General features: G+C 37.3%; 1 protein-coding gene across 1 annotated transcript in view; it reads right to left on the bottom strand.

The window, feature by feature from the left end:
• ehd3 (EH-domain containing 3) overlaps positions 1-14,771 on the bottom strand; it is a 34,580-nt gene extending 19,809 nt beyond the window's left edge. Inside the window, exons 1-3 of the mRNA XM_077220917.1 lie at positions 14,002-14,771; positions 10,735-10,911; positions 8,279-8,376 (exon numbers count right to left, since the gene is read on the bottom strand). Of these exons, the coding sequence (XP_077077032.1) occupies positions 8,279-8,376; positions 10,735-10,911; positions 14,002-14,228 (502 nt within the window). The 5' untranslated portion in view covers positions 14,229-14,771. The remainder of the gene's footprint in view (positions 1-8,278; positions 8,377-10,734; positions 10,912-14,001) is intronic.
• Positions 14,772-15,257: the final 486 nt, after the last annotated feature.

Consider the following 15,257-nt stretch of genomic DNA (forward strand, 5'->3'; position numbering starts at 1 on the left):
CTCAATATATATGCTGCCACTTGGTAATATTATAAGAAAACATGGAATTAATTTCCACTGTTATGCTGATGACACTCAATTATATATCTCATCACGACCAGATGAAAACACTAACTTATCTAAATTGACCGAGTGTCTAAATGATATAAAATGCTGGATGACATGTAATTTCCTGCTATTAAATTCAGATAAAACGGAGGTACTACTTATTGGTCCAAAAAAGTACCGACAAAATCCCTTACAATACAACTTTAATTTAGAAGGATGTCCTGTTACTTTATCCACTACAGTAAAAGACCAGGGTGTTATACTAGACCGCAACTTGACTTTCGAAAATCATATTTCATATATTACAAGAACAGCCTTTTTCCACCTTAGAAACATTGCTAAGCTACGCAACATGCTATCTGTTTCTGATGCAGAAAAGTTAGTTCATGCATTCATGACCTCACGACTAGATTACTGTAATGCTTTATTAGCTGGCTGTCCTACATGCTCAATCAACAAGCTACAGTTAGTGCAAAATGCAGCTGCTAGAGTTCTTACTAGATCAAGAAAATATGATCATATAACACCTATTTTATCATCTCTACACTGGTTACCTATTAAGTTACGTATCAATTACAAAGTATTCCTACTGACCTATAAAGCCCTAAATGGTTTAGCTCCTGTGTATTTAACAGACCTTCTATCGCCATACAATCCATCGCGCTCTTTAAGATCACTAAATTCGAGGCTTCTGGTCATTCCTAGGATATCTAAGTCCACTAAAGGAGGGAGGGCGTTCTCACATTTAGCTCCTAAACTCTGGAATAGCCTTCCTGATATTGTACGAGACTCAGACTCGCTGTCCCAGTTTAAAACTAGATTAAAGACGCATCTCTTTAACCAAGCATTCACTTAATGCTTAACCTTTAATACTACTGCTGAATCAGTTCGAATGCATTAACATTATGAACATCAGCTATGCTAATTATTTCCCATCTGCCTTTCTGCTGTTATCTCGGGACGCTAGTCCCGAGGTAAATAGCGTTCGTCAGCTCCAGTTTGTATCCAGCCTCTCACGGAGACTTCAGATGCCCCAACGCCTGTGAAGAGACGACTCGACGCCTGTGAAGAGACGACTCAAAGCCGGCGATATGTTATGCCATAAATTAATACTTGATTAACTAACTGTATTTTTCTATGTACATTTCCGAAATGCAATTTCTGTAAAGCTGCTTTGAGACAATGTGTATTGTGAAAAGCGCTATACAAATAAATTTGAATTGAATTGAATTGAATTGAATATGTATGGAAGCTTGTTTCCGCCACAGAATGAAAAATAAAAAAGGTAATTGCAACTTTTTATCTCACATTTCTCACTCACAATTGCGAGATATAAAGTCAGAATTGCGTGAAATAAAGTCGCAATTGCGTGTTATAAAATCAGAATTGTGAGATATAAAGTCAGAATTGCGTGAAATAAAGTCGCAATTGCGTGTTATAAAATCAGAATTGTGAGATATAAAGTCAGAATTGCGTGAAATAAAGTTGCAATTGCGTGATATAAAGTTGCAATTGCGTGTTATAAAGTCAGAATTGTGAGATATAAAGTCAGAATTGATTGATATAAAGTCGCAATTGCAGGTTATAAAGTAAGAATTGCGTGATATAAACTCGCAATTGAAATATACTTGAAATTCTGACTTTTTCTCTCAGAATTGCATGTTTATATCTCGCAATATTATGACTTTATAATACGCAATTGGTAGATATAAAGTCAGAATTGCATGATATAAAGTCGCAATTGCGTGTTATAAAGTCAGAATTGTGAGATATAAACTATTCTGAGGGGAAAAAAAGTCAGTCTTTTTTCCCATAGAATTGGACTTTATAACTCGCAATTGCCAGTTTATATCTCACAGTTCTGAGAAAATATGTCAGAATTTTGAAATATAAAGTCAGAATTGTTAGTTATTTCTCTCACACTTCTGACTTTATAACACGCAATTGAGACTTTATTTCACGCAATTCTGACTTTATAACACGCAATTGAGAATTTATTTCACGCAATTCTGACTTTATATCTTGCAATTCTGAGAAATAAAGTCACAATTATCTTTTAAAATGTTTACTTCTGTGGCGGAAACAAGCTTCCATACATACAGTATGAACCACTGTCTACAGGAAGAAGCTAAATGAGCTGCCTGTAGTCATGAAAATGAGAGAGAACGCTCCTCACTGTCATCTCGTGTGACTGCGGGAGAAATTCCACAGTCACGCTTGACATAATTAAAGAACAGAGGACACATGACAGACATTTTCTCATTACGTCCTGCTAAATACAAACATCACACTGACGTGTAAATGAGACTTCTGGAGAGAGAAAAAGAAGACAGCAGGGATGCTAATTTAACAAATCTGGGTCTGACTCTGATTCTTTAAAGCGTTAGTTGATCCATAAATGGAAGGAAAAAAAAGTGTCATCATTAACTCACCCTCATATCATCAAACCCGTAAGACTTTTGTTCATCTTCGAAACAAATTAAGATATTGTTAAAGAATCAGAGCTTTCTGTCCCTCCACTGACACTCCACACAACCACCACTTTGAAGCTTCAAAAAGTTCATAAAACTAATCCATATGAATCGAGAAGTTTAGTCTAAATTTTATGAAGAGTTGAATAAACAAAGCCATTATGTTAAGACAGTGTCTTAAGATCTAGTATGGCCCATGCACTTCAATGGGCATTCAGTCTTACTTTTCAGTATCAAATTAGGCCAATCTACATTTTTATGTAACCGATAAAAAAAAAAAAGTCTTAAAAAAAAATAAAAAAAGATCTTAGTGGTTTATGCAACCGGCCCCAGTTCTTGATTCTCAATCCTAAAAAAAAAAGAGACGGACAGACGATGAGAGAAAGTGAAAGAGATAAGTGCTCTAGCAGCTCATGTTCAAGCAGGAAGATTGATCGCAAAACACTAGATTTGAATGCTATGATTGAAGCAGAATGCAGTTTGGTGTAAAGGTGCCATTAGTTGGCAAGAAGCCGCTTACTCTTATTACATACACTCATGTGAGAACACTCCAAATGACTCAATCCACAATTCAATGGCAACTTTAAAAGCTCAACAACAACGTGTTCACTGCAATCAATAGCTCTTTAAAGCCATAGCTACAGACTAGCACAGACCAAATTCATTATCGGCCCATTTAAAACCCTTTTAGCACCACATGTCTACTCTAGTGCTGTTATTTTTAAACATATAATTATTTTGATGTTAAAATACTTTCCCTGTTTACCTAAGACTGCAAGTACATAATTGACCCTTCGCTAAGCCCTGCCCTCCCTAGTTACTGTTGCTACGCCTGTCAAGCTTTCGTGCCTAGAACGTCTATTACAGTGTGTATGCACCGGTGTCAGACATTCCCAATGAGATAATTAGTCATTTTTAGCGAACATGTGAAATATCTGAGAGAGCAAGACAAAAGGGACTGCAGTACGCATTCTAGGAAAATATCCACGACATAATATGCAACCTATAATAATTTCATCAAAATTGAATGTAAAGCTTATAGTCCCACCGCAAGCAGCAGCGCCTCATAATCGTCTTATTTTACGTTAAAAGATATGCATTATGAACAAAGAACCGTCATTATTTCCAACTTCCAATCAATATGTGTTTTTGTTAATCCTGTCGACATTTAGATGTGAATGGGGTCTCCAACACTGCTGGATCCATGCCCGTCATTTCTCCCCTTGGCTTTTAGATTTTCAGGAAGGAAAAGAATTCCACTTCCCCGTCCAAACTTTTAGGATACTGGATATCAGTATCAGCACAATCCATACGCACAACGCTTCGGCATGTTTCCCTACTGTACACTTTACCGTTCCAAAGTTTGAGTTCGGTAATAGAAAACATTTTAAAATGTTTTAAATGTTTTGATTCTTGAGAATCAAGAAATGTTGTAAAATATTTTTGAAAGAAGTCTTACACTCATCACTGCTGTATTTATCAAAAACAAAAGAAAAACAGTAATAGTGGTAAATAGTATAAATCTAAAATTACTATTTTCTATTTTAATATATTTTAAAATGTAATCTATTCCTGTGATGGCAAAGCTGAATGTTCAGCATCATTAGATGCTCAAGAAATATTACCTATTACTATCAATGTTGAAAACATTGGAAACCATAATACATTGTTTTTTTCTTCACAATTCTTTGATGTATAAAAAGTTCAAAAGAATGGCATTTAATTGAAATAGAAGTCTTTTATAAATCTTTACTGTCACTTTTGATCAATTTAAAGCATTATTATTGAATAAAAATATTAAATCCTTAAAAAAAATACATCATACAGACCCCAAACTTTTGAATGGTAGTTTATACTGTGTATGTACAGAATAAAAAAATAAAAAAGTATGTATATAGATGACATATCTGGAGTATATTTGCCAATAATGTGGAGTATTCACCCAAAGCACACTACATGGTAACCCCCCCCACAATATTGTATCGACTAAAAGTTAAGACATTTTCTTACACAAACACAGATGCATGCAAAATAGATTTAATTTCTGAGATGATTGCAGTATGCCAAATGTAATATGACAACATTGTAGCATACTACTGTTTGAAATTATTATCATTACATAATGCATACCATTTCACATGATATTTTGAAAAATAGTAGGCAGTATTGAATGTATACACTATTACTGTGCATCTATCATCTATTTGGTCCTTTTATATGCACAGAAATGACACACTTCTGCTTGAACTTCTGTTCTGTAGTAGTACAAGTGATTTTTAGAGAGGCTCAAGTATCAGATGATGACTAATTTTACTGTCAAGTGACTACCTCAAAACCAACATTTACTACTTTCTGCGCAAATGTGGGCTGCTAAATATTTGTTCTCTGAAATCACATCTGAAATGACCTTGGGGAGCCCAGCTCTTGGCTCAGGCCTCAGAAACATGAGTGTCTATAATCCTCTGGCGTATCAGTTCGGTCAGTGAGGCTCAGTGCGGTGACTGGGTAAAATGAAAAGTGCTGATGCCAGGAAGCACAGTGGTAATACTATGGCCCCTCAGCTGCAATGGCGTTTTCTGAATGAGTGATGAAGTAACCATGTGCTAATTGTTGTTACTAGGCCATCTGTACAGTAATTTAACTAGACGTTACTGTGTAGTATCTTTAATATCACTGAAATGTCACAACATTTATATATGAAAGTAGAGATGCTCCAAAATGAAAATTCTGGGAAGAAAATTCATTAAGCACTTGGTCGAAAACCGAATGAATTAATCAAACTTATTTAATAATCAACACTTAAATAGATAAGAGTTGTACAAACATTTAAACATAAGGTAGTTTTCCTATCAACTGTTTAACTCTTTCTGACAGAAATTTCCGTCATTTTTGAGACAACGCTTTCTGACAAATTTTCGGGCTTTCCATGTTTTCTTGTATTATAAAACCAAATCAGTATCGAAATATCTGCCAAGCTTGTTATCCATCACCATAAGCAGCAAACCAGAGAACGAAAAGAAGCACACACCAACCATTCCTTGATACAAATACAGCTGTGGATGAAAAAAAGTACGTATAAAAGCGTATAAAAATACGGCTCGGAGGCTGCTTCCCTGATTTTCATCTCTTCAGCGAATCTCTACGCATCGCTGGATCCTGAGAGAAGCCGCCGCCGTCGAAACCAGCGACCTGCAAGCAGAGGAAAGCGTCTGAGGAAGCCGGCCGACTTCGCCGCCTTCAGCCATCCGTGCTTGCTGCGCTATCCGGCGACAGTATACTTTGCTCTAACTGTGCGTGTTCGCCGCCACGACACACACTTCTATCTAAAAGAGCGCGAGACGTTTTTCTCAAAATGTCTCGCACTTCCTGTGGCTCATGCCGAGCCCCACTCAACACTAGAGATACTGTGATTTTCGGGAAGCCATGTGATCTGCGTTCCTGCCTCGGCCCGGACCACGCAGCCCTCGCGCTCTCGTCGGGGGGTGCGTCCATTGTGAGGAACTTCCGATGTCGACCCTGCGGACTCGACTCAAAGTTTTCAACGTGGAAGCTGTCACTCCGCCCTCTGTGAAATTGGCCAGGAAGAAGCGCCGTTCTAAGATACCGCTTGGAGCCTGATGTGTAGTCAACGGAGCCTCTCCCTCGATCCTCTCCCTCGTCTTCTCCGCCCCCCTTCCCGGACGCGCCGTCACTTCAGGGGACGAGGTGGAAGGCGACGCCGCAGGTGACAGCTGCTCTATCCTGGCCTCGGACAGTGAGGATTGGTTGGGTTCTCACCACTCCGCCTCCTCCTCGGCCCAGGAATCCGGCCGCACGCGTGCTGGCGTGGACGCTGAACTTGTGCGCCTCCTCTCCATGGCCGTCGACCAGCTCGGCCTCGAGTGGCCACCACCGAAAGAGCCCGCGCCTATCAGACTGGACGGCTGTTTCCTACATCGCCGCCCCCCCAGCGCCCACATCCAGGTCTGCACCTTTTCTGCCGGAGCTCCACACGGAGCTTTCTAAATCGTGGAATGCACCATTCTCCGCGAGGCTCCACTCTCATGTCTCCTCGACGCTCTCCCAAGTGGACGGGGTCGCCGAGAAGGGGTTTCCATTCATTTGTGAGGCGGTGGGCTGGGCCTCCCCGTCCACATTTGTTAGGTTTTATAACCTGGAAGTTTCCGCCTTGCAGCTAGACTTCTGTCAGTATGAATGTATGTTCTGCCCAGATCTGATCGTGCGCAGACTACTCTCACGTGTCTTAGCTCTCCTGGTTGAGCTGCACGTTATGGGTTGATATGCTTTATATAGACCGGCAACTCCGCTCTGTATTCCCTATGGATGCTCATGTACATGTGCCTGCCCATGTTGCTGGCCACCTGATTCCCACATATCTATGTTCCCCGGGATTCCCTGGGACTCATGCGTGGATGCTTGGCGTGCACGACGTTGACAAGGGGTTCCCGTAGCGTAAGCAACTTACGCAATACGAGAGAACCTCTCGTAAGAGAACGTACTCGGTTACATAATGTAACCTCGGTTCTCTCTAGAAGATTGTGCCGTGCTCGCGCCACGAGCGACTTTCGCTTCAGTCGATGAAAACCAGGGAAGCAGCCTCCGAGCCGTACTTTTATACGCTAAGACACACCCATTCTGGCGGGCTGTGACGCGTAGAGGGTGTGACGTCACGCCAGGCTCAGTGGTAGGCTGCTGCAGTAGCCGCGGGGCAGCCAATGAGCATGCTAGATAGCCTGCTCTAAGTCTGCTTAAATACAATAAATACAAAATTAAGGATAATTTTTGGCTTCATATCTCGAGAAAAGATGACTTTACCTATAGCGTAAGCAACTTAAGCAATACTCGTAACCGAGGTTACATTATGTAACCGAGTACGTTTCACACTATAAGGCCTGCTATGAGGCCATTGAATTTTGTATATGTCCTTATCGTTTACAAGCCAAAACAACACCCTTCATCTTGATTAAGCCTTGTCTCACCATGTTCTAAGACTTTCAACACATCACAATTAAAAACAGATTGAAACTTTGGTTACACAATACACCATCACATGCTGTTACTCTTCATGAGAAAATCATGGACAAACACTGAAAAAATTTGAATAGCTTTTTTTTCAAGGGAAAACAAGAACTAGTATTCAAAATTTAAATCACATGATCTTGATATGCTGTTGTACTTTGAAAACATTCTAGGACTGGTATAACCAACCAAAACAATAGTAAACTACAACATCTAGTATTGCTAATGTGTAAAATGATTAACTTTAAACCTCCAACCCTTAATATTTGACTATTTCCTTAAAAAAAAAAAAGAGTTCAGAAATGTATAATGAAATTAAGGTTTGGCAAATCCAACTTAATTACATTTGAGAAGTTTTGGGGAAGCCAAGGAGAAACTGCATATGCATCTAATATCATGTACACTACGTTCAAAGGTTTGGAATCAGTAAGATTTGTTTTAAATACTTGTATTCAGCAAGGACACATTAAATTGATCTAAAGACTTTATTACAAAAGATTACTATTTCAAATTAATGCTGTATTTTTGAATTTTCTATTCATCAAAGAATCCTGAAAAAAATGTTTCACGGTTTCCACAAAAATATTAAGCAACTTGCTATATAAGAGACTTCTTTCAAAAACATTAAAAAAAAGTGTAGCCAAACTTTTGAACAGTAGTGTATATACAATAGCTCCTGTGTCAGTCGACATTTTTTATTTTGCGCATATGTGCGTTTATGCATTTTGGCCGTCGGTTACCTCTGCTGATCCTTTGTTTTTCTCCGCTCAGGATTCCTGGAGTGTCAATCACACTGATGCTCTCCAGAACAGGATTGGGTAGCTGGGCACACACAAACCTGAAGGCCAACCCAAACAAACAGGAGTCACACTCAAGGACACTGCAATCCTTCTTCATCCCACTTTCTACACTTATATGCTTCATTCTTGATTTGAGCTTGAGCTTCTTCTCTCTTTAAAGTGAAAATATTCATCCCACTTTCTACAGTTTTATGCTTCATTCTTAATTTGAGCTTGTGCTCAACAAGCCCTCAACTAAAAAGTCCCAAATATCCAAAACTGTGAAGTTGCAGTAACTTGGCATAGATCTATGGAGCTGAGTGCCATAAACCATTATTTTACCCCTGTAGTTTGACCAAGTTGGACATGGTAAAACATAAAAAGCAAGTAAGACTTTACATTTTTATAACCCGAGTAAAAATGTCAGCCCTTAGATGCTTTAAAAGCAAGCCAGAATGTTGTGCATGTTTGTGGCTTATAGTGTGTGAACTAGGCCCAGAAAAAGTGTGTCATGTTTTGGAGTGAATCGCTAAAGGACCTCAGGCTAGGGAAACTTTTTCCTAACATCATTTGCTCTTCTTTTGAGTTACTATATATGTTTTGAGAACATGTTGGACACACACATCTTGAATGCACTGAAGAGCACATTCTAGCATGAACATTTACTGAACATCTGGCACCAGACCTCACGCTAGTTCTAAATATCTAGCAGTTTAGGCCAAATATGAACGTTTTAAGCTGGAGAGCTTTATTTCACACGAGAAACTACTCAAAATAAAAATAAAAATAAAAATAATCTAATTGCAAAATACCCATATTTGTAGTGGTCTTGCTTGTATTGTCAAATAATTTGATGTATAATTATATGCAGTAGTTTACACCATGTACACTGAGCTGCTGCTATTTGTGCATTCATAAATGATATACATATCTAAAAATATATCTGAAAACCAGGGCAGTTGTCTCAAGCATTTCAAATTACATAAACCCACAGCCAAAAAGGGTGCATGACAAGTAATATCTCATGAGCATGTTTACTACCTCCTTGCTTGTACCAAACTGAGAAGAGAAAATGTATTTGTAGAAAGACGGTAAAGATGGTAAATTCTGTAACCACTTCATGTCATTCTTTTCTTCTGTGGAACTCAAACTATTTTTTTTGTCCACACAATGGAGGTCATTATTGTTTTCTTCTCACAGAAGAAAGTCAGTCATACAGGTTTGTACTGACATGTGGTTAAGTAAAGGATGGTAGTACTTTCATTTATGGGTGAACTATCCCTTAAAAAAGTGTGTTTCTGGTCCTCTGATAGAAATGCATGAGCCAATTTCAAAAATATGCAACTTTGCGATTGCAAAAGGCAAAGAGACAATTTTCTCAAGAGTTTTTCTGCTGATTTGCACAACGAGCAGCGCAGCCTGCCAAACCCTCAGACTAATACGTGCAGCACAGACCACTTGCACAAATAATCACATGCATGCGACTGCATCCTTGGGGATTTATTCATAAAGAACTGTCACTCTATCATGCACACTTTTACTGTTGAGTAATTTTCAGACTGTGAATGACAGCCTGCTTAATATGCTGGTGAGCTCTTATCTGTCTGTGGCTTAATCATGTGACGGGACGTCAGTGGATCAGACAGCATGAGGAAACTCAATCAAGAGGAGGAATGTTGCCTAGCACCAGCCCTCTCTGTGATGTCCTTGTGAGTCAGGAAGACCATGTTACTTCTGACTATTTTTTTTTAGTTGAAGATTTATAACCCGAAATGTAGTACTAAAACTAACTATAAGAAACGTTTTTCAGGCAAGAAAACTAATCACGCCCAAAAATTGTCTGATCTATCAAAATTCCTTGCTTCAAAAACTGAATTGCCTTAATATTGTGTGATATAGTCTGTAATTTCTCTCATTGTATTTATAATATAGAATATATAGGAAATGCAATCATTTTATTGGCAAAATGTTTTATTCATAAATGTAAACAATACTCAAATGTAATACTTTTCTTCATTATACTTGAATTATTTAATTATGACACTAAAACAATTAATAATACAAATAATAAGTCATAACTTTGAAATTGTAAGACACACTTTGAATGTAGCACAATTCATTGCCTCTTAATCATTCTTTATTTTGTATCAATGTATGTGTATGTATATATAATATATATATAAATATATGTGTGTGTGTGTGTGTTTTTTATTTATTTTATTTTGTCTTCCATCCTTTAGTTTAACAATTATGTTATCCATTGTTAATGTACTTAATTGTTTATACATTACATGGTTTGTTCACATAACATTCAATACACAAAAAAAAGCTCTAAATGTTTTGCTCTAAAGTTTGGCTGAACTGTTCATTTCAATAAACATGAGGACTAAAATAAAACATTATTGTTGTAATCCCACCTGTTAAGGAAAGCATTGCCAAAGGCGTTGAGTTTCCGAAAGGGTTTTTTGGGATCCACAACCAGTGCGTTTCCTGGAATTAGCCCTTCCATATTGCCATGCATCACTGCTATGAAGGAGTCAGTTGTGGGTTCTGGACCAATCCGCATACCAGGGAAGTCCTGCTCCAGGAGATATCTATAAAAGAGATTCATTTAGACTAAAACACTTCTATCGGACATTATCATGTGTAAAATAATGCCCGCTTCCCATATCCACACCTGGGTTTCTGCACCCTTCAGACTCATTATCTTTATGGACTTTTTTGTTAGTTTTTTTTTTAAATCCTGACTGAAGAGGTCTTGAGCTGTGTCATCTTTTTTTCAACAGTCTTTCCTTTTGTTTCCAAAAGTTTGTTTTGGGATATTCCCCAATAAATATCCCAAAATTCCAATGTGTTCTTAGACTTAGGGATCCATGCCTGTAAAGGATACCACATGTAAGACCATGTTCCCATGATTTCCGTTGCCGTTAAAGAAACACTGATAAGATGACACTCTAATAGAGAATGTGAGTTTGCTGAGATAATGTTTACTCTTCTCGGCCCAGAGTCAGTCAAACAAACCCTGCTGTGGACATGTGACGGCACTGAGACTGTTTGGAATACAGTGTAGGTCAAAATGAGAGTTTGAGTAATTACAGGACACTTGGCCTCAGCTGAGAACTTATTAGCTGCGGTTTATGCCAGTAACACAAGAGTGTCAACAGAACACTGGCGTCAATTGGATGTTTTGCCAAGTCCAGTGTATCTTATACAGAGGAAGTTATCTATCACTTTCTTTTCTGTAACACTGTGAAATCACAAAACAATTCAAACAAATCTCTCCCTGGCTCAAAATATATACAATCTTTCAAAAGTTTGAGGTCAGTAAGATTTTTTTTTTAAAGAAATGAATACTTGGATACAAGGATGCATTAAATTGATTAAAAGAAATATTAAACTGTTAACTGTTTCTTGAGCACCAAATCAGCATATTAGAAGGATTTCTGAAGGATCATGTGGCAATAAATTATGGAATAAATTATGTTAAAACAGTTATTTTAAATTGGAATAATAGTTGACAATATTAGTGTTTTTTAGCATAAGATTTAAAAAAAACATTTAAAAAATATTGCCTCGCTTTTTGGTAGTGTAGCTACTGTACATTGATCAATTGATTAATTTTAGTTTATTTAATAAAAAAAATACATTAGGGTGAATTGCAATATGGATACCCTGGTGCTCAAAGCTAAACTGGTAACACTTTACAATAAAGTCTTATTTGTTAAGATTAGTTAATGTATTAACTAACATGAACAAACAATGAGCAGCACATTTGTTAAAGTATTGATCAATGTAAGTTAATAAAAATCCAGCTGTTCATTGTTTGTTCATATTAGTTCACAATGCATTAACTAATGTTAACAAATACAAAATTTGATTTCCGTAAAGTATCGGTAAATGTTCAAATGAACATTAACTAAGATTAATAAATGTTTTTTAAACAAAGTGACGAAGATGAACCAGAGCACCACTTTTGTATTATGGTGAAAGGATTCAATGTTACGCATGAAACTCCTCATGACATTATGATGAAGTGTTTCATGGGCTTTCTCACATTCAGGAAACATACAGAGAAAGCTGAGCTTATTTTCTTTCATAGTTATGTGTGCAGTCAGCAGAACAGACACTGTGTCCACTGAGGCTCTCGCGACCCTTATGAATAATGCACAGGAGGAAAGAGAGCCAGAGCACATTTGTTACTGCTAGTGCAGGACAATACCTCACTCTCACATTTAAGACTCACCTTGAGTACAAACATTATTCAAAGAATCCCAGAATATGTTATTAAAATTAACTATAGCCAATGACATTACATTTTATGACGGTTATGAATCAGAAAATATATACACTAACATTCAAAAGTTTAAAGGAGTTTATGGTTAACAAACGGTTGCATTTATTTACTAAAAATACAGTAAAAACAGTAATATTTTGAGATATTATTACAATTTAAAATAACTTTTCAATTTAATACATTTAAAAATTACATTTATTCTGGCAAAGCTGAATTTTCAGCATCATTACCCCAGTCTTCAGTGTCACGTGATACTTCGGAAATCATTCTAATATCCTGATTTGGGCTCAAGAAACACATTATTATCAGTTGTGCACCTTGATATTTTTGTGGAAATGGTAATAAAAAAATATAAAGGATTTTTTCATAATTTAATTTTAATTTAGCATTTAGCAAAATGATTGCTTAAAACAAAATCTACAACTTGCTTAATGAATTCAGAGTGTTTGCATAGACCTTCAAAAAAGCTCAAATAACTGTTAGGCCTAATACTCACACTTGCTTACAAAGTACTAACTTTAAGCTATTCATTTAACTTATCTATCAGAATAATCTTCAGGTTAGTCTTAAAAATGTTGGAATGACCACATGACTTCTTTTCAAATGGATGTCTCCATCCACAATTACATCTCTAAACTTTTCTGCATTCTGGAACCTATTAGTGACAACAAGTAACTATGGCAATGCTGGAGTCATTGGAAGTGTCTCTTGTTGCCTGGTGATCTTTAGTAGTTTCTTTTGAAACCCGAAAGCCTTAAATAAGCCCGCAGAGAAGCATAACTCCACAGCAGCGACATTGTGTCATACAGATACATCTTTTGCTGGAGCCAGGCCTGTTCTGTTCTGTTGACAGGTTAACAGTCTCTGTCCAAGCTAAAATTATAGTACTTTGTTAAACTTTGTTTAGCATGTAACATCAAAATCTGTATTCAGTGAACACAGAAATTCTCATGTAATCAGATGAATGATAAATCTGTATCACTGAAGTCATTACATTTTGTGGCTTATAGGATTGTGAGGAATCTCACATGGAACTTGCAAAGCTGGTTTTGGGTGTTGCAAATGTGATTTTGACAGTTATTTAAATATATACCAAATAGGCTACTTATGTGGTGCTGTTTGAGATGACTTTTAATAAATCATAAATGGTGAATATTTTCTGATTTTACTGCAACGCGTTGTTGTAAAAGCTTCTCAGTCCTGAATATATCTTTCACAAAAAATAGGTGCATGACAAAATATTCTTACATGTATCCTGTTAAATATTATATTATTCAAATATAATATCATGAATAACAATAATAAACATGATTGTAACGTTTCCTGGCTGTTGTCCTTACAGTGCTCAGGACACCAGCACCTGTTTAACAGGAGCCAAAACACATCATACCTTATAAAGCTGGTTTTGCCAGTGGAATACTGTCCCACCAGGAGAACCATGGGTTTATTGTCAAAATCTGCATCCTCCAAAGCGGGAGAGTGAAACTCGTGAAATTTGTAGTGCTCCTCCAGTGGAAGCAGTTTGGTTTTGTAGAGCTTCTTGAGTCCTTCACTGACAGTCTGGAAGACTTCTGGATCCTTCTTCCTCCTGTCATCGGTTCCTAACCAGCTGAACATTGTGCAATTCGAGAATAGGCAACCTTACACGATTATTTCTGTTTTCCTTGGACAATTATATTACAATATGCACCAACGAGCAGTATTCAAATGAATTACTTTTTTTTTTCTCTGACGTACATGTATTTAAGAGTCCATTGAAAATGTTCCCTAGTGTCTACTAGGCCACTCACGACACAAAATGCACAAAAGACTAGACCATAATTACAAAATAGGATGCATTATATAATATTCTGCGTATATGTCACGGTCAAAAACATAGCAAAACAGGCAGCCTTTCAGTCAGGCTTTGTTAGAATAAAAGCGCGCGCCACTGGACGCAGCAATGTATCACTCAGCGAACGCAATAGACACGGTGTTGGAAATTTGAAAGAGAAAATAAACCGAGCGCGAAATCCGGCAGATTCACTCACGATGACAGGCGTCCACAGGCTTTCCACTGCAGCAGATTTAAATGCCAGTGCGCTGGAGAAACCCGACACTGGAGGAAATGCCCCAGTGCTGGCAAAGCCCCACCCAGAGCACAGGAGCTCAGTCAGGGATGCAGCGCCATGCGAGCGGATGGTGATGGTTGGAACTGCTGATGCTTTCCTCCAGAGAGATTTTTATTTACATCTTTACAATGATTGGTAAATAAAAAAACACACTTCAATGATGTATAATATAATATAATATAATATAATATAATATAATATAATATAATATAATATAATACTATGGCATGTATCTCCAAGAAATAAAACAACTTAAAACTTAATAATAGGTTAAAAAAAGCATTATTTATCAGCACTTACATTTAATCATAAAATCTCAAATACATACTGTACTAGCTATATTCGCATAGCTAATGTGTAACGGTAAAACAAGCGTGGTTAAAAATGGCCACCTGGTGGCAAGGCTTTGTAGAGCAATACACTTGATAATGAAGCATGTAAAATTTCAAAAAGGTTATAGAAGAAATTATTGTGCTCAAAATAGGTAAAATCCTTTTTGCCTCAGATGTGTAGAGCCAAAAAGTCAATGTTGACA

This window comes from Siphateles boraxobius, unplaced genomic scaffold, assembly GCF_051911475.1.
Source record: "Siphateles boraxobius isolate OS27281-9 unplaced genomic scaffold, OSU_SipBor_1 8, whole genome shotgun sequence".
In the NCBI taxonomy this organism is placed as follows: Eukaryota; Metazoa; Chordata; class Actinopteri; order Cypriniformes; family Leuciscidae; genus Siphateles; species Siphateles boraxobius.